This window comes from Anser cygnoides, chromosome 11 (assembly GCF_040182565.1).
Source record: "Anser cygnoides isolate HZ-2024a breed goose chromosome 11, Taihu_goose_T2T_genome, whole genome shotgun sequence".
In the NCBI taxonomy this organism is placed as follows: Eukaryota; Metazoa; Chordata; class Aves; order Anseriformes; family Anatidae; genus Anser; species Anser cygnoides.
This window is the reverse complement of record NC_089883.1, coordinates 8,745,681-8,773,521: the sequence shown is the minus strand read 5'-3', so window position 1 is coordinate 8,773,521 and position 27,841 is coordinate 8,745,681. Positions and strand designations below refer to the sequence as shown.

General features: G+C 43.2%; 1 protein-coding gene across 2 annotated transcripts; it reads left to right on the top strand.

The window, feature by feature from the left end:
* Positions 1–177: 177 nt before the first annotated feature.
* Positions 178–26,718, top strand: MTHFS (methenyltetrahydrofolate synthetase). Of its 2 annotated transcripts, none has more exons than XM_067004033.1 (3): positions 178–746; positions 4,200–4,464; positions 26,033–26,718. In XM_067004033.1, exons 1-3 carry the CDS (start codon positions 222–224, stop codon positions 26,053–26,055), a joined length of 813 nt encoding a protein of 270 aa, XP_066860134.1. In that variant the 5' UTR covers positions 178–221; the 3' UTR covers positions 26,056–26,718. The 2 variants fall into 2 exon arrangements, with proteins under 2 accessions (XP_066860134.1, XP_047927973.2); XM_048072016.2 differs by lacking the exon at positions 26,033–26,718 and adding an exon at positions 23,614–24,413 and having other exon boundaries at positions 213–746.
* The last annotated feature ends 1,123 nt before the right edge of the window (positions 26,719–27,841 follow it).

Here is a 27,841-nt window from a genome sequence, read left to right as displayed (position 1 = left end):
CCATGGGCCGGTGCCAGCGCAGCGCTTTCTGTTCCTCTCAGGGCACAAAATCTCCCCTGCATTCCAGGTCCACCAGCCACCAGCAGAGCTTGTAGGGATGTGAAACCATCTGGTAGGCAGCAGTCAAATATCCTGCTGAAGTGTAATTTCCCTTTCTATAGCAAAATTAGGAAAGGGGAGATTCTCTGCAATGAATGCTAGATTGACATTCAGCCTTGAAAATGGTTCTGCATGGCACATGGCTCACCCTGACAGGCTGTGGTGGCTGGTCTGGAGCAGAGACAGTGGGCAGAGCACACCAGGCCTCAAAGCCACGACCTTTCGCTGGGAATCACCCTGCAGGGAAGGCTGACCCCATGGCTGTGAGGGACGGAGGAGGTGGCTGCCCCAAGCAGGGATGGAGCCCTGCCAGGCTGCGTGGCCACCGGGCTCCTACCTTCCCCCAGACCTGGCCGGGGCACCCTGCCCAACAATCCCCTCCCCGGACAGCGGGGCTGTGCTGGGACCTCAGCTGGCTGGCAGCCACCCGGGAACCCAGTCCAGCAGCTCCACAACGCTGCCCCGAAGCGCTGCGGCCCGGCTCCCCGGGGCTCATGGAGCCGCCGCGGGAGGGCGGCGGCGGCGTCCCCGAAATGGCGGCGGCGCTGCGGGCCGCCAAGCGGGCGCTGCGAGCGCAGCTGCGGCAGCGGCTGCGGGCGCTGGGCACGGCGGAGAAGCAGCGGCAATCCCGCCTGCTGAGCCGCAAGGTGGGTGCGAGCCGGGGCCCTGCCGTCACCCGGAGGCTTCCAGGAAGACCGGGGCCCGGGGGCGGGCGGGGAGGACGAAGGAACCGGGCCCGGCCCCGGCTCTCCGCGGGGAACCCCGCCGGGGGGTTTCCAAGCCCCGCTGGGGGCCCAGGAGGTGACTCGGGGGCGCCGCCAGCTCCTCGGCCGCTGCCCGGATCCCTCCTGGAGCAGCGGGGTCCGCTTGGCCATTGCCGTGCCCCGTCCTAAACCGGGTACTGCCCTCCCCGGCGGTGATCAGGCCGGAGCAGGGCGCTGGGAGAGGACGGGGCAGGGATTTCAGCCCCTCACAGGGATTTGGGGTGGCTGCTGCGAGCGGTGCTGCCCAAAACGCCGTCACGCGTGTGGTGGGGCATTTGTGAAAGTGGGGACGTGCTCTGTGATGAAACCCAGCGCAGTGGGGTTTCACGTGGGTCCGTGGTGGGTGTTTATCTTAAAATGTTCGCGTCGGTTTCGCTTTATAGCCAGCGCCGTGTAAAAACTTAGCGACTGTCTCACCCCGGCCTTTTGCTTAACTGGCTGTAATTTCCCTTCTGTGTCCTTCAGTGTATTTCTTCCCTGCAATTTTATTTCCAATGTAATTTTTATACTTTAAAAGGTATCAAGCGGGGTTTACCTAACTGGTGTCATAGCACAGCGTGATACCAGTGTGTTCTTTTGAAATGTCCTGTTTGCATTTGGATTGCAAAGTTTTTATATAGATGTATTTTATCATTTTAATAAACACAATAAAATTTTATTTTTCAGTCACTGCATGTAATAGAACAGTCATCCCCCCCCTTTTTTTTTTTTACAGCACCAGAGTGTACTTCCAGATGATCTATGTTTATATTGTTATTTTCCTGCCAAAGGATCTTAAATCATATAAACTTTGCTTAATACTAATGTGTAGCCACCTCATGAATGTGACATGGCAGCACGGAAACTTTAGGTCATAGGTTTACTTGGAACTCACGTAAACTTTTTCATTGCTTTTATATATATATAAATATATATAATATGTATATATGACATCCTACTACAATGCAAATATATTTTAATAATCTCACACCCTAGACTTAAATCACAATTTTTACAAAATACTGTCAGAGTCCTCTGCCAACTTTATAAGCACCCAGGCCATATACAGAAGTTTTTGGAGCTCTCAGCCTTAGTCTAACTGTAGCTGATAAACTCAGCAACCGGACACTTATTTTTGTGGGTGAGGACATACTAAAAGGTAAAGCTTTTGTTTTGCTTAGAATAAGGCATTGGGAAATATGACATATAAGTTGATGTTATCATGCCGTTTTAATAATATGACACAAGTTGAAATCATGAGCTTTCTTCAGACACAATGGCATTGCACAGCTGACAGAAAAGAGAGTCAGCTTCCTTATAGGAAGGTAATGCAGCTGACATGAAGAAATTCTTGAAAATTATGAGAAAATACTTGGAACAATATGAGGCTGAAAGTGTAGCTCTATAATGTATATCAGTAAGTGTAGCTAATAAAAGCGAGTATGTTATTTTATAGCACCTGAACAATATTTTTAGTAGTAAAATGTCATCTCAAAATGATCTTTACATTCAAACCAAAATTGCTTATCTTCTGGATGACTATTCTTTTTTAATGTGTCTATTCACGACTAAAGTCATGCTGGTTGCATGCTCTGATTCTGCAGCAACAGCCATCAACTGATGTGAACAAAGGGCACACAATATTTGTAAGTGCGGAAATTTCTCACTCTTCTCAGAAACTGCTCAGAGTCTTAGCAGCTTCGTCTTCACATTTCTGAAAACATTTGAAGTCATGCCTTTCTGATAGCTTGTGGTTTTACATCTCCAACCTCACTTCTTTCTGTAGTGCATAATCACTGTGTTGTTGGACATGTCAGAACAGATTTGACCCGTGTGCTGCCCACAGCACCTCTTTGACAGAGGAGAGTTTTGTGTTTCGGTTTCTCAATGCTGTCAACCCATGAAAAGATTCAGCTCAGGAGCCCCTCAGTAACATGAATCACAGGCATTGTCTGGAGTCTGCAATTTGACTAAATAGTTGGTTCTTTCAAACAAAGGCTGCCATGGAAATTCTGTTGTTTAAGAGCTTAATCACTTAGTTGGAAAAATCCATGTGCAAGGTTGAACAAATTACAAAAAGAAGTAAAGTACGCTTTTGAATTGTTAGGCACTTCTATGGCCTAGCAACACATTACCATAATTTGGGCCAGCGTGTTTCATTATATCTTGCCTTACAAAATATATCCATCTTTTGAATATTTCACCTGGGCTTTTAGCTGGTGTGCTAGAAAGAAATAAAAAAAAAAAGAATGAAAACCAATTCTCAACTCAGATATGGGCATATATCTCTCAAAACAGGGAAAGGGCAAGGGGTAAAGCTCAGGAGAGCAGTTACCCTGCAGTTACGCAAACACAGAACAGAGGATTTGGTGTAAGCACAGTTTCTCAATTGTCCGATATTTCTGACAGCTTTTTGCAAGTGCGTAGAATAAGCATAAATCACATTTAAGTCAGAAGGGACCCATTTGTATTTGTCTTGTCTTGATGTAAGTAACAAAATATATAAGGTACTGAAGAAAGAGAAGACAAGCCTTAAAAAAAAAACTCACAAATTTTAATGTGGAATTTAACCTGGAATTGGGCAGAGACATAGTAAGGTATGAATCTGTTAACGCTTTTTCACCATATAAGCATTTTCTATTTTCCTTCCTACATTCGATCTTTCATAAGTCCAGCACAGACAACCTCATGAAAATAAAAAAAAAAAAAGGCAAGGCCATCTTTCCTTCAAGCTCTGAAAAATGTGCAGTAATAAGATCACCTATCAGAAGCAGGTGGTGTTTGTAGTCATATATCTAAATTTGCTGGAGGTAAGGCATTTCAGATTTAAAAAAAAGAAAGAAGGACCTGATCTTGCAAGACTTTGAGCTCTGCAGTCAACTGCTTTGATGCTAATTTTCTTTAGAGTTATTTTCGTTGATGCACTTTTCATCCTGCCTAGGCCCAGTTGTGAAATGCAGCATGTAAAAAGGGTGGAAGAAAAGGAATGCAAAATCCTCATGTCTTGTATAAGTTGGCAGTTCTGACCTGCTGTATCTTTCTCAAGTGATGTTTGGTGTTTGAGGATGCCTGTACTATATGGCACAAATATTTAAAGGATCCTGACTGTCTCTAAAACTGTTTTTTGATGGCCCAAACCTGTCTTACAATGTTTTGTTCCCTGGGTGCAAAAATTTGGCCATTTTGATTTTGCTCATGGTAGCAAGTAGGAAACAAAGTCAGTTTATTCTCTTTGTGACTCATGGTAGTTTGTATCTCTATTCTTTCCAATGGATATTTTCCTCCAGTTGTGTTTTTAATTAAAGTCGATCGTTTCGTAAACTTTTCATAAACTCATTACAGCAATTTCCTGTATAGGTGATTGGGCATTCAAGGTACCAAGAATCCAAAAGAATTGCAATCTTTCTGAGCATGCCAGATGAAATCCAGACAGAAGAAATCATTAAGGACATTTTTAAGCAAGGCAAGGAGTGTTTCATCCCACGTTACAAACCTGACAGCAATCACATGGACATGCTAAAGTTATCATCAGCTGAAGACATTTCTTCACTTACTTTGACATCCTGGAATATTCTTCAGCCTAGTGACGATGACAGTGCAAGAGAGGAAGCTCTTGCTGGTGGTGAGTGTTTTCCTCCTACATTGCAGGGTTGTTGATCAGGAGTAGTCAGGATGCTGGTAAGAAGTAATCAGATAGCGAGAATTAAATTAAATGTTATGCTTTGGTCTAATGTGTTGTGGTAGAGATGCTGAAGTCGATGTCAGCAGGTGCTACTTTCTCTTGCCTGTTTTTCTCCAACCTGTGCCACCCCTGTGATATGCCAGCAGAGCTGGCAAGAACAATACTGCACAGTTGATCCAACTGAAAATAGTTTTCCCTCCAGATAAATCCACTCCCTGGTCCCCTTCCATTGACAGGCTCAATGCAGTCTTGGCAAGCACAGCACAGGGCCTCACGGAAGCAGGGGCTTGCTAGGAGTTGCTTGGGCTGCCATTGAAAGTCACGGGGATTCGCAGGTATTTTCAGACACACTCTGAGAACTTCAGTTTCCACTGCCTGAAAGGTACAGAACTTTTCAGGTGATGCCTGTAGGCTGACGAGGATTTTCTGAAATCTTTGATCCTGCAAATTGTATTGCGTGGATGAATCACAGTGCTGATGTGGAGCCTGCCCATGCAGAACAGCTTTCTGGACTGAGACCTTAGACTGAAAATAAAAAAACTTTATTGCAGGCTTGGGTAAACATTGCAAACTCTTTTCGATCATGGTCTCTTACATTTTCGTTTTGATCTTAAAATGCTGTCTCAGACACTGGATTCTTCAGAGTTGGAAAGTTACAAGTTCATTTAGGTCTATCTATGACATATGTGTTTTGGTCCCAAAAGAACCTCTCTCTTAACCTAAAATTCCCCAGCTTTTACAGAACTGTAAACAAACTTACTTTTTCTGTGTCTGCATTAATTATTTTCATTCTTTTTGTAAACACATTAACGTCTTCCTGAAACATCTGCAGAAATGTTTAGTGGATCAGGCTTGAAACCTCAGGCTGGGGAAGTTTTCTCTAGATGGAAATTTACCATGCAGACAGCTTCCACACCTCACAGACTCACCAGCTTTTTAATGCTCAGTACAGGAACATAAAATTTATATGAATCTGTTTGGTTGAACTGGGTTTTGTGTTTGTTTTCGGATGCCAATGTGCTTTCCCAGAACACTGCCCTATAGACAATTATGCTGGAAGCGTTAGCTCTAGTGCGTAGTCTTCATTTATCAGCATTTTCACTGTGTTTGTTTCTCTTTGTTTTTTGGATTGCTACCTCTTTCTTAATTCAGAATCTTTTCCATGTCCACAATTTAGGTAGCAAGGGATTTAACTACTTCATTCAATATTTAGCACTGTTACTTGTTTTCTTTTTTTCTTTTTTTCTTTTTTTTTTCTGTAAATTTCTATGTATCGGTGATACCTAGTGGCTTTTGAAGGTAACCCTTGAAGTGTCCAGGGTTCTGTTGATTAAGTCTAGTTAGGTGCTTGGGACAAGCTTTTGCACTACTAACAAGCTGCTGTTAGTTGAGTTTAACAAGTCTGTTGCAGAGATCACAAAGGAAACCTACAATATTAGGTGTAATGGGAGCAGGGACTACCAGGTGCAGAGTGCACTGGGATGGACCTGCTGCAGATGGCCCAGATGTGGCAGTGAAGATGCAGGAAGGCAGGAGCAAGCTGTGGTACCTGGCTAGCCCTGGAGCTGCTGTTTCATTCTCGGCACTAGGGTATGCTTATGGGCAGAGAGCGACGCCAAGAGAGCTACAGCGGTCCTGTGAGTCCTGCATTTAGGCTGCTGACTGCAGTGAGAGATCAGGGGGAGAGTTTTAAGAGGCATTTCACAGAGATCCCATGTATCGTGTTTTGAGGAGCATAGAATGATAAGCGTGCATTTGCTCTAAATTACTCATACTTCTGTTTTGATGTAACTTTTGAAATGGTATTCTGTTTTTCTGATCAGCAGTTGTAACAACTGATATAAGGCCACGTCAGTATTGTCCCGTCTGAAGCTTGAGTTTAGTCTGTTTTTACTCTATAATGCAGGAATAATTTATTGTGAATTGGAAGTCAGATCCTGGTCCTTTTTGCTTGGAAAGCTTTTGAAGATTAGAGAGTAAGTTTAGTTTTTTTGCACTATTACATAATTGGACACATACACTCCAATTTGTCCCCACAGAAACAGACACCGTATCTCAGTGCATCTTTAAAATACTTCTGCTATATTTTTGTGTCAGTTATATCTTTTGAACTTTGGTACATTTGCAGGAATGCAAATTGCCTTGCTACTACATTTGTCCTTCATTGTTGGAATTATGCATGGATGAAACATTTATCTTTGTGATGTTATCAAATACTGTGGTGATCTGAGGCATTTACATTGTTATAAAGAGATGACATGGTGTTATACTAGTAATGTTCCCATTGCTTGCATAAGTTGCTATGTAATTTCCAAGGAATACCCTGCAGGTACATAAATAAGTCATGTCACTACTGAGTGTATTCATCTTGCATGACGAAAAGCTTAAATGCAGACTGTCCTTAAAACTTCTTTCCTCTTTTTAAGGCAGAGTTATTGTGAAGAACAGCTCGAATGTAAAACTAGGTATAATTTTTGCATAGTTTCCCAATGTTTGGTAGTACTCGCAAGCCGTGTTTACTAGACATGAGTCCCTCCTCTGGGAGATGGTCCTTTTTCTGTTGGATCAGGATTTACCTGTTTTCATCTTGACAGCACAGCACATTACACCTTGTTGTCATAAACAAAGATCATGTAGGTTCTGTAGTAGAAAGTCTGTTGTCTTCTCTACCATGCATGGATAACTATTTTAATATGAAAAGTTCCTTTCTTCAGGTTAGTGGACACAGAAACAAAGAACAAGGGTGGAAGAAGTTCAGATATTTTACTTGGAGTAAGGGTGTATGTAAGTGCACGACTTGTTTGATTTCCAGGTATGCCCACTCTAAGATTTAGACAACTTTTGGAACAAGCCAGTGGTACATTTTCTCAATAGGTCTGAATTCACATGCTTATATCCTTGCCCACCAGAAATATAAATATGCACTGGTATAGTTTGTTGCCCAAGGTAATACTTTTGATGAAACTTTAGGCAGGTTGCAGCAATTGTGTACACGAGTGTAAACACCTTGCACAACTATGGAAGGAGTAAATCAGATAAAACCGTGCTCCCTGTTTGCTTCTTATCACGACTCCTACAGAAATTTAAAGGACACCTTCCCAGCAGCTCTCATTTCAATGTGGTTTAGGGAGGCGGTGTGATTCAGCAGGCTGGACATGGGTTTCCTCATTTGTAATGTTATTTATTAGTATTTAAATCTACTCTGAGTGCTATGGGTGAAAAGCTAAGTTGTTCCTCCTAAAAAACAATTCTTACTGGGACTTGAAAAAAATGATTGGGTTGAATATGTCCCTGTGGTAAAATTCTTGGAGGTGACTTCTTTGAAGGGAGTCAAGTGACCAACGTTGGCCTCAGGGATCTCAGCTGGAAGTCTTGCATCCAGTGCATATTACAATTAAATGTCCATAAGCAAATTGTAGACTGGTAGTTGAAGATGTACAATAAATTATAGACAACTTTTAAAACATTCACCTGGATGATGGGGAGAGGAATTTGGGCCTAGATACTTGTTTTTGGCTGAAATAGGTATTAGAAATTGTGGCTCTGAATCTGCTAACTCTAGTGGGTTGTGAGGTACTCTCTGAAGAAATGCAAGAAGCAGGATTACATGTACAAACTTAGTTCAGCCTCTTTATCTGTGTAAATTCTGCCCCAGTCTTCAAGTAGGCCATTACATAGTCCTTGCCCATTGGATCTGGAGTCATTCAAGATGAACCCCGATGCAATAATCTAGACTCTTTCAAAGATGCAAAGGTTGAATGCTGTTAGTGAATGCATTAACATAATAAGTATGCATTCAGTCATTTGTTTTCTCCCTTTTGTTCAAGTTAGAGCTGCAGGCCTTTTTTGCTGTGCATTATTCAAACTGTGACACAAGTCTTCATTTCTGTATGGGCTCTTTATCACTATAATGTGATAAAGGACCAGCAGAGGCTCGGGATAGTGGGTTCCAAGCTAGGCTGTAGGGAGGAGTTGCCCCCAGTGAACACAAACTCTTTTGCCTGTCTTTCCAAACAATATGGCTTCTTCTCTGTTCCCTCCAAAGTGATTGCTTCCCAGGCTTGTCTCATCCTTGGGCTGGACCCCTCTTTTCCAAGTTTTAATTTCTCTGCCAGCAGAATGCCTGCCTCCATCCCTCCTGCTCTTTGCCCAGAGTCTCAGTCTCCCTCCCTGTGTCCTTCTTGGCCTTTCTGACCATACTCCCCATTTCCTTTTCCTCCCAGTCATAGGCTGTCATTTCCTGGGCAGCTGGGCCAACATAAATAGCTTGCCACCGCCAAAAGGAAGAAGATCATGTGCTTTCTCTTTTTTCGCTTGTCTGGGTCCAGACATACGTGATTCCCTGTCCCAGTTTTCTCATTTTCTTCCTCACTGTTGTGGCTTCTTTCTCATTGCCTTAGAAAAAAAAAACAAACAGCCTTTTCTGTTAAATAGTACTTGTACTAAACAGCACAAAATTCATTCTGGAGTACTGTGTTCAGGTCTGGGGCCACCAGCACAAGAAGGACACAGAAGAAACTTGGAGAAGAGAAGGCTGTGGGGAGACCTCACAGCGGCCTGCCAGTGCCTAAAGTGGGCCTACAGGAGAGCTGGGGAGGGACTCTTTGTCAGGAAGTGTAGTAACTTCAGTTTAAACTAAAAAAGGGGAGATTTAGATTAGATATTTGGAAGAAATTCTTTACTATGGGAGCAGTGAGGCACTGGAACAGGTTGCCCAGAAAAGCCCTGTACCTGGAAGTGTTCAAGGCCGGGTTGGATGGGGCCTGGGCAACCTGGTATGGTGTGAGGTGTTGCTGCCATGGCAGGGGGTTGGAATTAGATGATCTTTGAGGTCCCTTCCAACCCAAACCATTCTGTGATTTTGTGATTCTCAAGCAGAGTTTTGTGATCCTTTCCTTTGGGCACTGCTGGATTAAATCAGCCGCTGTCCTGTCTTGTTGCCTTCTGTTTGTCCCAGACCTCCGCTGTGGTGCCGGTACTGTTATCCATGTGGCACCACTGCAAGCTGCACGGGGAAACCCTCCACCAATTTGGACTGGTGCAACTAAAGGCTTGGCAGGAAGCTGGTGATGAGGGGTTGCATAAACTGGTGACTTTCCAGAAGAAATGTTAGTGAAACTCCAGCCCTCATTTCCTTCCACGTTTCAGTTCCCAGTCTCGCCCCAGTCAGAGGGACTGGGGCAACCCCTGCAATAAAAGTCCTTCTGAGTCCTCACAGCTCAGTGTGGATCTGAGCCTGCAGCTCCATGTGCTCTTCTTTGCCTCACTGCTGGCCTAGGGAGTTCTCCCTCCCTGTAATTTCAGCGTATTCCTACCCAAGCCTCTCTGTGGCAAACTGGATCAATGAGCTTCTCTGGATGAAAAAAACATTTTCTTCCTCTCTGCCTGTTTTGGTTGGGAATTTTGTAACCCAGATAAGTGAATGCATCTAGTTTGCTACGTGGCCATCCTGATGCAAGGTGCAAGGAGTGGGATTGAGTAGCCAGAATGGAGACAGTGTCCCTTATAAACTGGCACTAGTTCCTGGTGAGCTGTGGGGCTATCCATGCGCTTGCAGCTCCAGCATTGGTACAGAGGGCGGCATCCTCAGGGAGGCCCAGCATTAACCCTAACAAATCTTTCCTAAGCCTGTGCAAATGGCAGATTTTCAAACATTTACAATATTTTATAAGACCAACTCAAATGGATTTGAGTGGCTAAAGCCACATCGTTGACACAGGGGCTACTCTGATCAAGTTTTCTACTTGCCTCAAAACATGGAGCAATGGAGGTTTCCTGGTCATTTTTTGCTAGCATTGTTCTTAGAAACCAGTGAACCATTTTGCCTTGAATAAAGAAGAACATAAAAAACCTTGGTTTGTCATAAATGCCCAGACTGAAAAATATAAGCACTTGGAAATATAGCATCTTATATATGATGGGGAATGCTGAATAATCTGGTACTACTCTCCTGGAGCATAATGTATTTTTGCTTCCAGAAATGAATGCATTAAGAACTGGACTTGTATTTTGTAATTTAATTTGGAGACTTCCAGAATTTTTAGTATTGGAAACAGTAGTGGCCTACTGATGACAATATTTATGTTGTCTTCAAATTAATTAGTAAGATGCTAACTAGATAACCCATGATATAAATACCAGAATATTTATTAAGGAAAAATCCAAAGTTCAAAGTGAGGAAATGCTAACATATGTCTATCAGTGACTTATTGCTACTTCATTTTCACGTAGCTCTTTGTACGTTAGCTTTTGAGGTTAGAGTAGTTATATTTTTCTGTCCTTACAACCTGCAGAATACTTTGAGCCTTGCTGTAACATAAATGACAATAATATGCTGGTAGCAGGAATGGACAGGGACAGCTTGCCTATGTGGATTGTATTTGGTTTATAAGAGGTATTTACACTGGGAAGTGTGAACCTCTTGCAAGCAAAATGCTGTCTACCTCTAGACTACAATTCCGAGCAACTCCAAGTAGTTTGAAATTTTTCCAGAATGACCATTAGCCCCATTTTAGAGTTTGCCATTGGGATCTGCCCTGCAGAAACATTTTAGTCTGTGAAAGCTCTGTTTCACCTGTCATTAAAGTCCCACAATTTTATTGCACATTCAAAGAGTCTGCATGTGCTGCCAGGAGTGATGGCCTTTTGATGACATTGGTATTCTCAGTCATTCCAAATTTTAGCAAAGTTCTTTAGAAATGTGGCTGAGGTTGTGGCAATACAGTCTTAAGAGGAAGAGATTAATTTACAGCTGCAAAGTAAAATAGGATGTAAAAAAAAAGATAATGGGTTATAACCCACTTCCCCTCCCGCCCTCCCCGCCCTGCCCCCCCCCCCCGCAAAATGCACCAGAAATTGGAAGATTTTGAAATACAAGGCTCATGAAAGTTTAGAAATAGAAATGCAGTGTCTTGAAGCACAGGGAAGGTCTAATAAGCTACTTCAAACCCATTGGAGGTTGTAGAGTTGTACATGGAGGCATAATGGGAACATAGAAAATGGTGTTAATCAAGCTGAAAAAACGCTTGTGGTAAATAATACTCGCGGGTAACTGTGAGATATTTAAGTGATATACGCAGATTGGAAAGTATCTGGAATAAATGAAATACAGGTTTGTGGAAAGCAGACGTTAAATATTACTGCTTAGTTAAAAAAGTGTGAAGTGATTGAGGGTAGTATTAGATTTTCTTTTCCTCTGGGAGTCTTGATTAAAACTTACAGTACAATATATGTCAAGGGGTAGATTACAATTTAAAATCTTTTTACACTGGTCATAAAAAAGAAAATCTGAGACCATGGGATGAAACAAAATTGAAAATCAAGGCTTGGCTCTTAATATAATTTATTTTTTAATGATATGATCAGAAGTTTGGAATGAACTTCTGCTTGGAGACAATGAGCCATAATATTGTGATATGCATGAGGAGAGCAAATTCAGTGCAAGTGAGGCGTTAACATTCTGGTGGTGAGTCTACTTGTGGAGGGAGGATGCTTCCCCCACGCAGCGCAGGGTCACAGCACTGGCCATTCAGTCCAGCATCATGAGTTTTACAAGACGTAGGAAACCTCACAACTTGCAGCTGTGTTACAATAGCTGAAATTTCTTCCTACCACTGCAGCTGCAGTTCCTGGTTTATCCCCTTGCAAACAGGTTCTGGTTTTTCTTTACCTGTGGGCGTTCTGGTCATTCCTATAAGCAACCATTTTTATTTCTATTAAGCCCTTGGTTCTGCAACCTTCTGACAGCAGTGAGTTGTAGTCAGTTAGTTGTAATGTGAAATATTATGTTCCTTGTTACGTTAATATTACATTATGTTCCTATGCTACGTGAAATATTATGTTCCTTGTATTCATTTTAAATTTGCTGCTATCAGTTCAAGTGATACCTCATTCTTCTACGATAAGAAGTAAATAAGGATGTTTGATTTACTTTCTTTTTATTATTCATTGCTTAGTTAAACCTGTATTATATCAGTTGTACCTTTTTTTCTTTACTAAATATTTTCTGTTTTCTTATTCTCATATGGAAGTTTTCTAGATCTGTAGCAGTTCTACCCGTTGGTCTGTCAGCCTTTGCAATTTTGGAGAAAATATGCCTGAGAAAACGTTTTACGCCCAGGTGAAGAAATGTTGTGAAATATGTGTAATAACAGTGTACAAGTTAATTCATGCTGTATATGCCATAACACTGCTTTCAAATCAGCTCACTGGGCAGGCCTTTTTTACTGGGTTCCACACAGGTATGCCACAGCTACAAGGTCATTACAAAAATGTCTGTTCCAGTATTCCTGATCCATAAAACAGACGAGATAAATTATTCTGTATAGGGTGTTCCCTAACAAGAAACGCTAGGAAAATACTTGCTTGGAAATAAAATAGTTCAGGTTTTGGACCCAGCTGTGGCAGCAGCTGCTTCCCCCAAGGTTTTCCTGCATTCCAGCCTTCAGTTGCAAGCTGCACGACTCCGTCCCCATGCCTGCCCTGCGGTCTGCACCACCTTCCACAGCTCTGGAGCAGCCTAATAACAATCAGCACCCAATTTGCTGGGCGAACAGCCATACTTTTAGCTGGGCTTCTCCCAGTACTTCTGTTCAGAAACATTCATGCTGTGATATACACAGAATCTCTTCTTTGAAAGACTTTCGGATAATAAAAACTTTGAAATGCACAAGTTGATGTGTTTCTTTGGCATCACTTTGTAATGCCCTTTTGGTATTCTTCAGTCCTGAATTTCCTTGGTGAAGACTAAGCCACGAACACTGTGGTTTAATTTTAATACTGTGTCTGTGCAGAGGTATCCTGCAGTGAACCTGGAGGTCTGAGAGCTCTGGAATACTCAGGTTTTTTTTGCTTTTGTTAAGGTCATTAAGGCTTTAAAAGTGCTTTTCTTTGTAATCATCCTAAGTGTAACATCCATATTTGCTTTCTTGCAGAAAACATTCTCCTTGCACTCAGCAAAACAGCTAAAAAGATTACTTCTTCTGTCATCAACTAATGTTGAACAAGAAGTGAAAACAACATAGGCGCAGGCTTTAAATTCACTGCAAGTGGACTCTCAAGTGTTTTGTTTCAGAGGGCTATTTTGCTACAGTGTGAATAGTGGTATTGTCATTTTCTTTATACTGTTTCCTAGGTACAGGAGTCTTTCAAAACCAAATAAGAGGTTAGGTTGTTCTATGGAGCGTGGCATGGGTCTGTATACCAAACTAGTCTAGGGAAATGCAAACATGGAAGTATCTTTGGCTGCATTAACTAATCCAAACAGATTTTTGTCTCCCTTTTTTTCCTTTTTGGAAAGGAAGAAGAGGCACCAAGCTTGTCTCTGTGCCTTTGCGCACATAATCTGGATAATCTGGAGGACAGGAGAGGACGCCTTTACCTGGTGCTCACCTGTGTACAGTGATGTGGACTGAAGATGCAGTTTGGTGAGATAGCTGAGCCCTGCAGCTGGTGCCTGGAGGGGCAGTTCTGCTGCCTTTTCTTTGCTTCCAGCTCTGTTCTCCCCTTGTCCTCACAACAATGCTGATGTCATCTCTGGTGAGCAGATTTAGCTCATGAATCTGGCAGAAAATTACTTTTTTTTTTTTTTTTTCCCCTAAGATTGGTTTTCTGCCAGCTTAGTGGGCTATTAAATCAGGTCAGCACTTTTCCAGCTACAAAAAAATTTGTCTTCCTGGCACAGGTAATCCCTGAGATTCAAAATACTCTGTCATTTCCCCTGTACGGTGGGAAATCCCTTGGACCTGGCAGGGAGCTGCTGGCTTTCAGAGGGCAGGATTCACATGCTGCTGTTCCACCGTGTAATGATAGCTCATAACTGGATGCAGTTCTTGCTTGTGTTGCCTTTTGTGTGTATGGGACGGGCATCAGTTTTTGGGTGTAGATGGAGGGCAAATTACTGTCCAGGAGTGACGTGAAGCCCTTTGCCGGCAGGTGTCAGTATTCCATAGATTTACTATGGAGCACTGGTGTCATTTAGGCAGTTTTCCTATAATTTAAGTCTCATCCAGGCAGTGTCAAACACACAGAGAGCTGGAGGGAGGTGGAGGATTCCAGGGATGGTGTTTTCTTTGTTTTTTTTTGGTTGGTTTGGGTTTTGTTTATTTTAAGCTGTGCAAGTTTTAAAAATAAAACCTTGTGATGGAAAGAGCTGGATTACTCAGCTGTTGTGACGTTAACATGTTTGACACTAACAGTGAAGGTGCTGTCACCTACAAACCAGCTGACTACACGTTCAGCAAACCCTGCCTGGAAGGATGCCTAATGTTTCTATCAAGTGGTGTAACTCCTTACCGGAGTCAGGTTTATGCACTGACAAAGAAGTTGATGATATTTCACAAGCGATTCTCTGTATTTTATGATAGGCTATCTGCTGACTGAGTCAAGGGGTGTTGGAAATACTGATAGTGATACATGATGTGTTGAAAAAATCCCCAGATGATTCACTTGTGTCATATTTTGATTTAAAAATATCCAGACAGCAGCAAGCAAAAGAAGACCAAGAGTAAAGAAATGAAGTGCACATGCACATGTATCAAGTGGAAGTATTTAAATAAGTGCTTAGATAAACACTATGGGAAATGTAGCTGATAAAATCTTAATGAATCTCACACAAGCACACACAAAGATGCACAAAGATCCTTGTATTTTAGGCTGTAGCAGAGTTATGACAATCCCAACATCAACAGCTCAAGCTCCTGTGCCTTGTTAGTTTCTCTAAAGGAGAAACTCTGCAGTCAGCATTTTCTGATTTAACAGGATGTGTTGATGTGCTCTAAAGTGGTTGTAATGTAGTTTGTTCTCCCTTCAGAGTTGTTCCTTTGCACATCTTGTTTCAGAGTATTTCGGTGGTTTAAAATCACAGGAGAGCGCAGGTGCAACCATTAAAACCAAAAATCGTTCATTGCCCAAGTTTTCCCAATCAAACTGTTCTAACTGCTCAAATGTCGGAATAGCAGAAGTAGGTAAGTCATTTTTCACAGACTGGTAACTAAAGCATTTCTAAGCAATGATTTCCTTTACTTTGAATTTGCAAAACCAGACATTTTTGTAGGTGGCATTGAGTGATTATGGTTTATTTACCGTGCCTTTGCCAACTTGATGAATAATAGCGAAATAGAAAAGAGCTAGTTCAAATTTTCTCTTAGGTAGACATTTGGCAAATTCTGAAAATGAGACACTAGACCTCAGCTGACAATAACTTAAACCTCAGGGGAAATGAGTGTGATGGTTATAACCTCACACAGCCTTCCCACATGGTGAAACCAGCCAGAATTTGAACAAGTCTTGGCCTTATACAGTAGCTTCACTGATGACACATGAAAGGATAATTATTTGTGGGGCAGGACAGGGTTGTTTGTGCAGGGCTGAAGTAGCACATCTGAACCTGTGCAGTGCCCTTAACCTCTCAAATGCATTGGCACTAAATTTTGTTTTAAATAAATTCAAATTAGAAGGAGAAGGATGTTTACTTTTCTGAAGCTCAGTAGCACAGCAGCTGATCAAAAGGCATTATTAGTGGGTTTTGCAGGTTCGATAACAGGAGAGGGACTGACACTCCGTTGTTTTAAACCTGAATGACTGATGGCTATCATGTAGCTTCTCAGAGAGAAGTATAAATATTTTATTATGCTGTAGTTCAGGAGGGCAAGTGTGAACTGCGGATACCAATGTTTCATGCTGACACGAAGCACAGACATGGATGAGCAGACAGATAAGTGCTGAGTTGCTCCGTGCTTGTTTGTAGATTCTGCTGATGGTTCTATTTTCTGCAAAATATTTTATTGAAGCAATAACAAAAGCTGTCTCAGTCATTCTATAGTGGACCAATTACCTGTGGCACATGGATGGCAGAGGAGATAGTCTACTTGACGTATATATGTGTGTAAAAGAGATTGGTGGGCCACGTGTATGCGTGGATGTAGATAAAATGTTGTTTTCCAGAAGACAAAAGGACACAAAAACCTTCCTGGTGCCTACAGTGCCCTTAAACAAAGAGGAATACAAATGAAGCAAGTGAGCGCCCCTGGATGAGGTGAGCATTAGCCTTGGGGACCTCACGGCGTACCCTGTACCCAGAGCAGTGGGACCTGGTGTGCAGAGGTGCTCAGGGAGGCTCTCCTCCACTCTATGGGTGGTGAGGGGCTCAGCTAGCCCTTGGCATGGGTCTACAGGTAGTCACGCCCTGCGATGCTTTGGGTTTTGATTTCTGTGCCTGGCTAGTACATGCAAGCATCTCTCTGGCTTTCCTTCTTGGGGGAAAGACTGTCCATGAATAGTCAGAAGAAAGGAGGTCATGCCGAAGTGCTGTGGTACCGCACAATTAAAGTTGTTCATATGATGGAAACACCTGGAGGAAGAGCTCGTGTCTGCGGTTTAAAATGAGCTGTATTTTTAATCTAATACGAAACACAACTTTTAGTCCTGTTAAGTAACTGTGTTTGGGATCACAAGGACACTACAGAGTGAGCTCTCTAGGAAAGCTTTAGAGGAGAGCTGTTTATGAGCAAACAACAAATACCTACAAGAGAAAAGAATTGATTTTCCTCAAACGTGTCAGTAACTTGTGATACTTCCTATGTAGTTCTCAAGGTCAGTGCAGAGGGGACTCGGTGGGGCAATGCTGATTTACAATAACTGAGGGTCTGATCCTTTATGTTGTAGCTTAGGTTTCAAAGGAGATGAGGATTCATGTTGAGCTTCTGATATTGATTTTCAAAGGCTATGTCATGTGAACAAATCAGAAATGAAACTCTTACCAATATTTCTTTTTCAGGGATTGTATTTGCATTTTAGCAGCCTGTCTGGGGCAAAGTTAAACAATGCTCTTGTTTATGGCTGTGATCACTTGTGCTACTGGAAAAACTTGCCATAATTGGTTCTGGATGAATGACTTTTTTTCAAATGCTTATCAATTGCAGCAAAGGGTAATGCTTTTGTCTCCTTGCACATTAGTTTGGGGTGATAACGCCGCATGGCTTCCAGAGCACAGCCTTTTGCTGGTGGCAGGAGTGTGTCCTGAAGGACACGAGCCCCAGAGAGCAGGAGCTGCGGGATCAGGGCTGGCTCCAGGTCCTGCCATCGGGGCAGGGTGCTGTATGCTGTTCCTTACCCTCTCCTGGGCTTAGTCAGGATAATGAGCTGGTTTCCTCTGGAAGCGATCCCAGCTCCGGGAAGCACACACACCGGGTGGGTTCAGGATTAGGCCTGTAGTGAACAGATTTGTCATTTCCCTTTCTGAACTTCTACCGTGGCAGGTGTGTAATAGCAGAGATGCTGTGCTTGAAACCAAGAGCAAGTTTTTTCCAAAGGGCAGAAAATTTGCATTTGGAAGGAAGTACTGGGCGGTTAGCAACCTCAGTAGCGGTGCAAGGGGCACCCAGGGCATTCCAGGGGGAAAGCTGAGTACTGTTTCTCTGCAGCATAATTGAAATATTTACTTCTGTGGAGTTGTTTTCCCTGAGGTCTGGTGATTAACCGAGAGCACACTGTATTAGGTGCTGTGGAAAGAACAAGATGATGATCTGAGTCCTGCGGAATATATGTTGAGAAGCTAGCACTTACCCAAGAGGCCTAACTGTGCTGATGCTGACAGTAATTAAAGTTATAGTAATGATTCTGCCATTAATTAGAACTTTCTCAGTTATTCCAACTCATTGGCCCATACCCTGCATGTCACCAAGAGTGATTCTTTCAATATTAGGATCAAATGGATTGAGTTAATGTTTTCTTCTCTGCCGGGGCAGCAGATGCAGAGGCAGCAGGCAGTTACCATGTCCTTTTCATTCTGAAAAGTGAAGTTTTCCTGCATAAGGGTTTGCTTTTCCTCCATTGCAGTCTTCGGTAGATCATGAAAGCACCAAAGTCGGCTTTCATTCCTTGTAAATGAACAGCTTTCAAGTGCTTGTCAGCTCTGCAGAGGCTGTGCGTAGACTGATCTGACACTGCTTATGGTGAGCATTGTTCAGAAAGGCGCTCCTTTTCTTTAAACAGAAGATTGTTCTTGGCCTGGTTCTTCATGGCCCTGCACCTTATGTAACCTTTTATGTCTGAGCAAAGCAGAGGGAGTCCCTAATGACCACTGCGGAATGAGCTGTGCTTGGAAAAAAAAAAAGCAACTGCTCAAGAGCTCGCTGGTGCCGCAGGCACTGTGCTGGGAGAGCCCAGGCATCTCGTGGGGACACAGCAAGCCCTGTGCAACTGCTGGGCTTGGGGGAGATGTGTCCCCCAAGAGAAATTGTGGAGTAAATGTCCCTCACAGCGGGGTGGCAGCGGGCTGGTGGCACCTCTACACGTCTGGGAGGAGAGAGGCTGCACAGGCTGCTCCGTCTGAGGGCAGGCCAAGGCCCCAGCAGTCTTTCCATGACCCATGTCTGGTGCACTGTGCTGGACTCTTCTATAATTAACCATTGTCAAGAACACTTCAGAAAACGCCGCTTGGCATTTCAAATAGGAACATCAGATTAAGGAGAAGAGAGGTAATGAGGTGCAAGGAGAAAATCCTTCCCTGGGGATCAAATCAAACTTGATATTATCATAAAGGGTAATGAGAAATGCACTGCCGAACTGAGGAAATTCACCGCAGCTGCCTAGAGGAAGCGAAACTGTGTATTCCTATTTAAAACAGCAGAGAGAGGATGCTAATGTTTCGGTCTGCTGGGTAAGTCAGGGGACGCGCAGCATGCACACCTGCCTTTTGCATGTAGTTCTGCCACACATTTCCTGAGTCCTCGGGCCAGTCATTTCACTTCTCTATGTAGACATAAGGTATATAGACCTAGATGTTGCATGTCAGTGCAGACAAAGCGTGCCTGTACACCCACATGGCAGGTTCTGAAGCTGTGACTTGATACTGCTAAATATAGTGGGGCCTAGTAGCACAGACTGGTCCTGTCCCCACCACACAGGACTTGGCTTGCCTCCCAGCATGTGGCCTTGTGGCAGACCATCACAGCAGTATTTTTGTAGCAAGAATCCAAAGATTTGTGTGGCATAAACTGACATGAGGCAGGAAAGCCTGTGTCTGGAGGAGCAACACCAGTTTGGATGGTGTAGGAGGACTGTGCAGGGTGAAAGGGGCCAGACCTGCACACTTCTGTCTTTGCTGCTCACGGGTACTGGCAGAGCCAGGCAGCATACAAACAGATAAACAGTGTGGACCACCTGGGATCCTGTAAATGAGTTTGCTTTCTGGTCCTGCTTTATTTAGCTGTATAAATGAAACCTTTGTGGCCATGTCAGCACGGCTGCATGCCCATGTCGGTAAGTCAGGGTGTATTATTTCACACATGGTGGTACACAGTTGAAGGAGCTGTAGCCACAAGAGCTCATGTCACAGGTAGAGTGAGTATTAGGTGACAGTCATCATAATTGCCAACCTTACTCGGATATCCTGTAGCTTAATTAAAGTTTATAAGAAGCATTGGTATTCTCTTCACGGAAGGCCTGGGCTGGTGCAATGTATTGTTGCTTGTGTGTTTTCAGCCCTCAGCATTTTGCAGACCACCTGAGAGAAGCATTCTGAGAGAACTGTCGATTAACCACAGCAAAAGACCTCTCAACAGTGGTTGTGCTTTTCATGGTTCCGTGTCCTGGGCTCCTGGCCTGTTGTCACAGGAGGCTCAGGGATTCCTGAGCCAGCAGTTAATGACTGCAGGCACATGGGGGACAGAAGGCATTACAAGGACAGGGACAGAAGCTGGTGGCCATCAGGAGGCCTCATTTATACCATTTTACAAGGCAGTAAAAACTGATGGGTGTTTGATGCTCAAGAACCTCCTCTCTCTTCTCAGGGACAAGGATGTGGGAAAGGAACAGGCCTTCAGGGCATCCTGAGCGGCAACTCGTGGTCCTGCAGGGCTGGAAGGGCTGGTGAGCGTGAGGAAGGCCACATGCCTGGAGGGGCAAGATGTCCTTCCCCTCACCTGCCATCCTGTTGATGTATGCTCACCGCTGATAGTAATCTTATGTGTCTGCAATCTTGGTCTCATCTGTGTGTCACTCTCATCCAGCAACAGCTCTTCCCCCGCGCTGCCACAGGCACCGCAGGAGGTTTTGTTGCTCCCCAAGTTATGTGGAGGGGAAGTGTTTTCTCCATGCAGCTTTCTGTCATTCCTTCTAGCTCCCGGGGCAGGATTTGGGGCTAATACTGCTTGAACTGCCTTCAGGCTCCTTGCAGGGAAGCTGTGTCATTTTTCTACTGAAAGTCTTGCTTGGTATTTTACTTAAATCTTATGCGGTGTGAGTTGCGTGGATATCAGTGTGTTGTGAGTCAGAGTAAAGGCATTCAGTGTCACACTGCTCTAGTGGAAAAAAAATATAACGGTAACTATTACAGTATTTACAGCATTGTTTTTTATATTGAGATTTGCACAAGCTTGTTTGAGTTATTCAGCATAAAAAATCCATGATTATAGCGGAGCTAACTCATTAAAGCAGACTCCATTTCTCCAGAGAACCCAGAAGAAAACACAGTGCTTTAATACATCTGAATTCACTCGAGTGTGCCCTGTGCTATCAGTTAAACGACACAGAATATATATTTCTTCCCTGCACTGTTCCTGCCAATTCCCTCTTTCCTTAGTGCTTCCCCGGCTTGTCTCCTTCCTGTCTGTAATATAAATGTAAAGAGAAATTGCACCTTTTTCCTCAGCAGATTTGCCCCTTGTGTACATTCCTACCTGCCAACAGTAGCGACGGCAAATGTTTTCTGCTTTTTTCCATGAGTCACATGGAGTGAAAACAACTAAAAAATGTGTACGCCAGAGTGTGTTTCTTTTTAAACATGATTGGTGCTTGGTCTGCACTGGTTCTTGGACCACCTGTATGGCTGTGCAAAGCCAATGTGAAGCAATTCATGGAGAGAACAAGGAATGAGCACAGGATTAACTGGGGGAGGATTCGACCTGCAGAACCTCCATTACCGACCATGCTAACGGGGAGAAGACCAGCTGGTTTCCAGGTCCTAGTCTATAGGCCTGACAATTGGCAAATACCTATTTTTATTTGAACACTCAAGAGATTTGACAAGGTATGTCCAATATGGTGTACACGGTGATACCGTAAGAATGTCATCCCTATCCAAGTGAGACCATATTTCTGCTCTCTTGCCTTTTTTTTCTGTTTGCTATTCACCATTTGTCTGTCTTAGGAAAAAAGTTGACTGTAGTGTGGTAAATTACTGAGGCTCCCTTGTAATTCAACCAGTAATATTCTGTAGCCTCCCCGTGGGCTAATTCCCTCCTCATGTTTCCTTGACCTCTTTAAAAAAAGTATACTTCTTAACTGTATGATGCCAGATTTACAAGATTAATCTTCTCCAAGCATCGCATGTGCATTGTTTTGCATATTTTATGTCTGTGTTCTAGTTTGGTCAGGTCATGATGGATGGGTGTTCACATCAGTGACTCTTCCCTGAAGGATGAGCAGTGGAAGGTGATCTCCAGGAGCCTGAGAAGGATGCGCAAAGGCATTGCTCTTGTGTGCATTTTCAGCATACTCTTCCAAGCTGAGTTCAGAGCTGATACTTGGTCTCACATAGGGTTCTGTGGAAACTGAAGAACTCTGCTTAGCTCTGGTTTTCTCAGTCCATGCTCCCGTGTATCTCCTTGAAAGCTGAGTGTTGTCCCTCAGCTAGATGTGGTAAGAGCTGTGCAGTTCAAAGTGGCAGTAGAGAATTGGTTTGGAAAAGTACTGATGCATGCTAGCTCTGGTGAAGAAGCAGAAGGTAATTATAAAAATGCTTCTTAAGGCAGTACTGCTCCTATAAGGAGGAAGCAGTGGACTGGGATGCAATATTTGCTTTCTTTCTAAACTCATCTGAGTTGTGTTTTAGTCCGTGCTAGCTTTCCCCTGCCCCTCCTGCTTTCCTCAAGTGTCTGTCTGCTACAGCAGCAAGTAATGAAAGACTTTATTTGCATTGTGAAACTAGTAAGTGGTGTGTTCCTGGGTTCAGCGGTCAGTACCAGGCCAGCCAAGCTCATTTGTTTAGAGGATGTCCTTGCAAGACTTCTAACACCAGCAGAACAAGCCTCGCATAAGGGATGGAAGCTGCGTGCTGGCTGCTGTGCGCCTGGCGGGTGCTCAGCGGGGCAGCCCGTGCCCTTTGCCTGATGGCAGAGGTGTGATCAGCTCCTGAAACGAGTGGGCAGCAGCATGTAAATTGGAGCACTGATGCTCCTGGCATGATGCTGCTCCACATCTGGTGATGGAGTATGAGCAAAGCAAGTATAAAGGGCTTACTTGATCCCGTCTCTTCTGTCTGGAGCTGGCGGGTGGGATCTGTAGGCAGGGTTTCCCCAACTGCTCGGATCCGTTTTGCCCAGATAATTGGCCAGCTAAGCAACTTGCTTCAGTATTTTAACCGATTCTGAGTTCCAATTGTACAATCTCAGAAGGGTCTCAGAGAACCCATACAGTCCTCTGTAAGGAGAGAGATTCGGGGAAGGCAGGCAGAACACCTTGGTGTGCTGCTGGAGCAACACAAATTGCTGGAGACCCGGCAAGACAGTCCTTTAGGAGAGGGACCTCACAAAGAGACAGCCCTTCAAACCTTCATCGCAATGTAAAAGGGCAGATAACCACTTTCAGAATACTTTGTATTCAAGCCTCTTTGAGTCATAGCATCTCACAGTTGTGTCAAGAAAGTACTCTCTGTCTTACACATCTTCTTTTCATTCTTTTTTTCCTTTCTATTATTGTGCCTGATGTAGAAGTTCATTTGATTTTCTGATTCTTCCTGCATTTAATTTCTCTGAGTTCAATCTCTGTCTAGATTTAGAGTCATAATCATTAGTATTTGGAAGTGTGAGGCTAGAATGATATAATAAATTTGTTATAAGGTAGATTTTTTTTTCTTTCTAGCTTTTCAGGGTCTAATTATTTTACAGCTGATCTAGTATGCAATTGGTAAGATGAAAATGTAAATTCACAGGTTTAGTATTCAAGGTATTTTTCATCTGATCAAAGAGAGGGTAGCATTTTGCAAAACACAAAGCTAGCATTTTTGCTATGTATGAAATTATGTGCATGTAGTCCAGCCATCAGGAGATCCACAGTGCATCCACTAATGTTTATTTCATTTTTCTACAGGGGGTCTTGACCTTATCTTCATGCCAGGCCTTGGGTTTGATAAAAAAGGCAACAGATTGGGAAGAGGGAAAGGATATTATGATACCTATCTGGAAAGATGTATGAAACATCCCAGTGGAAAGCCTTACACGATTGCCTTGGCCTTTAAGGAACAGATTTGTGAATCTGTGCCTGTGGCAGAAAATGATGTCCAAGTAGATGAAATCCTTTATGAAGACTGCTGAAAGTATCTTGATACCAACCCGCCTTCAGAGTGACCAACCAAAGACTTCAGATCCATCAATCACAACTTTTTAATAGTCATATATGACATTGGGAGCAATAAATACATTATTTGTATTCAAACAGGAAAATAAACACAATGTAAATGTGGTAATAGTAATGCAGATTGCATTGATTTGCTTCTAATTAGCAAATATCTGGAGTGAATTCTTGTTCTAGAATCAATAGAAATAAGAATATGTGACTGTTTATTGCAGTAAGAATCATTTCTTCTCATCATACTTGTGAGGAACAAGCTGCTTGATACCTAACAGTTTTATTATTCCAGTTTCAAAGTGAACTGTCTACTGATGACATTTCTTGATCCATTCTGATATTTGTTATGGTAAACTTTCTTAGTACTGAAATATTTTGTGCATCCGTGAGCAAAACAAGAAACCACCAGATAAGTCGTAGAGTAAGCTGGGCAAAAACTGGTGATTCAAAATAAGTTTTAATTGATGTTAGTGTATGCAAGTAATGTTGATTGTTATTTGGCTCTGTGATCTCATAATAAAAAGAATATCTGTTAAGAACAAGTTTCATGTCTATGACTTTCATACATGTTTGTTTCTTTTATCTGAATATAAAAATGTCATGTGGCCTCAAATGTGGGCAGGGAGTTCTTGATCTGGAGAACAACTTATTTTTTTCTTTTTTATTGTAAAATAACATTCAAAATTACTTCAACCTCTACAATTTTGTACATTCATAACATCCCAGAATATTGTAGGAAGTATGGGAACTATGTTGAAGGATGAGACACTAAGAATTGCAGAGAACAGTTTTTATGGATTGACTAAGGTTTTGGGTGGGAGGTTATTATTTGCCCCAGGCAGATTAAAAACAGTATGTATGTAATTACGCTTTAAGTGTAATGATGTCGAGGGGCAGATTGGAGGAAGATGGACACCCATTAGTTAGGTGGATGTGGCAGAGACTATCAACCCTCCAGACCGTCCTGGAAGTCAGCAGGAGGACAATCAGTTTTCCTCTGCAAGCTGTCCTCACGGTAACAGGACACGGTATTTCTGACTCTGGATCAATCACAGTCAAAATTCGGTTTCCATACCTAGTGGTCCAAAAGCCTTACAGAGTTTTTGCCATGTAATCGTGCATCGCTGTGTGTGTACTGCATGTGTGAACTGGAACTAGAGCAAACTAAAGCACAACTCTGTCTTGGGGTCTGCACAGCATCGAAAATGTGTGTGCCCAGGAAAAGTGTGGTGCCCACTCGGAGGGAGGATGCTAGGTATTAGAGTAAAACAGGTTTGGGAATTAAAGGCCAATAATAGGTGATAACGAGGGTGACAAAATGCTCCCCTTCTGTGCTATTAATAATCCTACCTGCCTTCTTCAACATGACTTCACTTTTCCTATATGTGTCTAATTCCTCAATCAATGAGTCAGCGCACTTATTTTAACCAAACTACTCATGTTATCATTAAAAATTCCATGAATTCTCAGGGACCAGATGCAGACCAGAATGCCCTTAAGACTTTGTCCAAGGTAACTGTCCTTGTGAACAAAACCATGCCTATGTGTGAAGATATGAGTCATCTCAGAATGCTTGCATTCAATTTTATTTCCATTTTTGCCAATACAGTAACTAATTAAACCCTCTTTCTCTGGGGTTAACATAGCTTCGTTAGCTCAGGTCTCTCTGGCCTGTGCTCCCTGGTGTTTCTTTACCCCATGCTAACGCAGGTCCACCTTCCTAGGATGAGCATGCACCTTCAATATTGGCCTGCTGGCCTTCCCACCAGTGTGCACAGCAAAGCTGCAGCCTGAACAAGACAGCTGGTAGCAGTCTGCAGCACGGGCTGTTTCGTAAAACGATGGTGATCAGACTTGGCTGTCTGTCGGTGCTTTATCAAACTGAATCCTTCCGCCAAATGAAAGATGCATTTTTTCACTTGGCGTGTTGCAAACTATGCAGAATAAGTTGTGTTCAGGTGTCATACAGCATTGTGCAAGCAGAAGGAGAGATGATGGTGTCGGTGCATGCAGCAGAGCGTTCTCCAGCTTCTCTCAGCTCTGCAGCGCTGTCAGCTGTTCTGCTGTACAGGAGGAAGGCAGACTCTTAAGATTCAAGACCTTCAGGGAATAAATATGATGAGAAAATTGGACTTTTTCTTTTTTTTTTTTTTTTTCACAGAATCTATCCTGGCAGTGTTTTAATCCCTTCTTCATTTCTGAACTTCTGTTGGCATATGGAGAGCAAAAAGGAGAAGACGGGGCAGGCTTCACGTGTAGCAGGTTTGTCTGCAAGGCTGTTGGAGTTCACCGGTCACCTTAGGATGAGACCTATGCCAGATGGCACTGCCTGCCATGGACATCAACAAAGCTATGCTGAAGCCAGTATTTTTCACAGCAGAAACCTGGATCCCAATCCTGATAAATGTTTTAAATGCATATACTAAGTCCAGCCCTATTCAAACAGCCATGTCCTTCCATCCCACCCAAATTGGGGGGCTTATAGTGGCGTCCTGCCTCTAAGTCTAATCCTGGCAGCTTAGCTGGAGTCCTGAGACGCGTTTCTGTGCTTTTGGTTAGTGTGACACTAAGCATGACTGCGTCAACGCCACTCCAGTCCCACTTTAGGCACAAATTGAGAGCCTATGGCAGCATAACAGAACATAATCAGGCACTAATGACCTCTCGCTGTTACATTCAAGCTGAGGGGAAGCCATGATGTGTGGTTTTGAAGCTGAATAATTTTTTTTTACTCCATTTTATTAGAATGCTTTATATTATATAAATCAAATAGCTATTCAGAAAGCCACCTTTTTATCCAAAACCTCTGTGTCTTGTGGCTTTGCTTTTCTTAGGCATTCTTTACATAAGAGGGTATTTTATTATTATTATTATTATTATTATTATTATTATTATTATTATTATTATTACTACTTTATTTTATTTTTATTTTATTATTATTACTATTATTTGACCAGTTAGATGTGAGGTTAGTCACAACACTTTATGGGCCTTTTGGATTAACTTTCAGTCCTTCTGGCTGAGCTTTGGTGTGTTCACCAGAACAAACCTTGGTTTGACATACGTATTTCGCTACGGGTGATAACAGGTGAGCAGCTGTGCACAACAAGGCTAGCAAATGATGCAGAGACTTCAAGGCCAGCACTAACAGCTGTACAGAAACTAGAGAGAACTGAGGACTTGGTCACTCATTTTGGTGTGGGGGAGTTTAAAATGGGGTAAAAGTGAAAAGCAAGAATTTGGCTGCACACTAGGGGCTCCTGTCCAGCACAGCCGCAGGTAGGTGCCAAGCCACGTCTTTGTGGGCCAGCTGGAAATAATTGGTACAGAAAAAGAAAGCATACTTTGAAGGCCTTCTTATCTCTCCGATAACATCGCAGGGCACCACGGAGCCGATCTCTGCCGCTCGCGCTCCCAGCCGCCCTGTTGGCTACGGCTGTGATGGGAAAGAAGGAGGGAGGTATTTAATGCACCTTGTCACTGGGAACAAGAGGAGCAGGCACCATGCTCCTTGCCAGCCCCTCCTGGGTCGGAAGGAGATCAGCACAGGCCTGGGGAGCCGCAGGGCCCCGGCTGATGCAGACAGCCCTTAACATTTGGCTGGTGGGGACAGTAAAGCAATATTTATGTATATCGTCTCGAGAACCACAGAGCTAAATAAATGTGACAGCTTTCATTTGACACCTAAAACTTGCCGCTGTCGCTCTGGGTTTTTCTGTTTGCCACATAACATGAAATCACTGTCAGTTTGATGGTATATAACAGCGTTTCCGAAGCACAAAGGTTAGGGGGCTGGTAGGTGCGTCAGAATTATTTACGTTTGCTATGCATAAAATGGCACTTGGGGAGCAAGGCAGGCTGCCAAGAAGGAGAGGAGCCTGGGCTGTCTGTATGCTCCCTCGTATCAATGCTGGATTGTCAGGGTAGGATTTATAAAAATTACTTCGAAACGGTATCATCCTTCCCCAAA

Coding starts and splice junctions, on each gene's coding strand:
- MTHFS (XM_048072016.2), top strand. CDS start 222: ATGGTTCTGCATGGCACATGGCTCACCCTGACAGGCTGTGGTGGCTGG. Junction 747..4,199: donor CCCGCCTGCTGAGCCGCAAG/GTGGGTGCGAGC, acceptor TTTCCTGTATAG/GTGATTGGGCATTCAAGGTA. Junction 4,465..23,613: donor AGAGGAAGCTCTTGCTGGTG/GTGAGTGTTTTC, acceptor ATTTTTCTACAG/GGGGTCTTGACCTTATCTTC.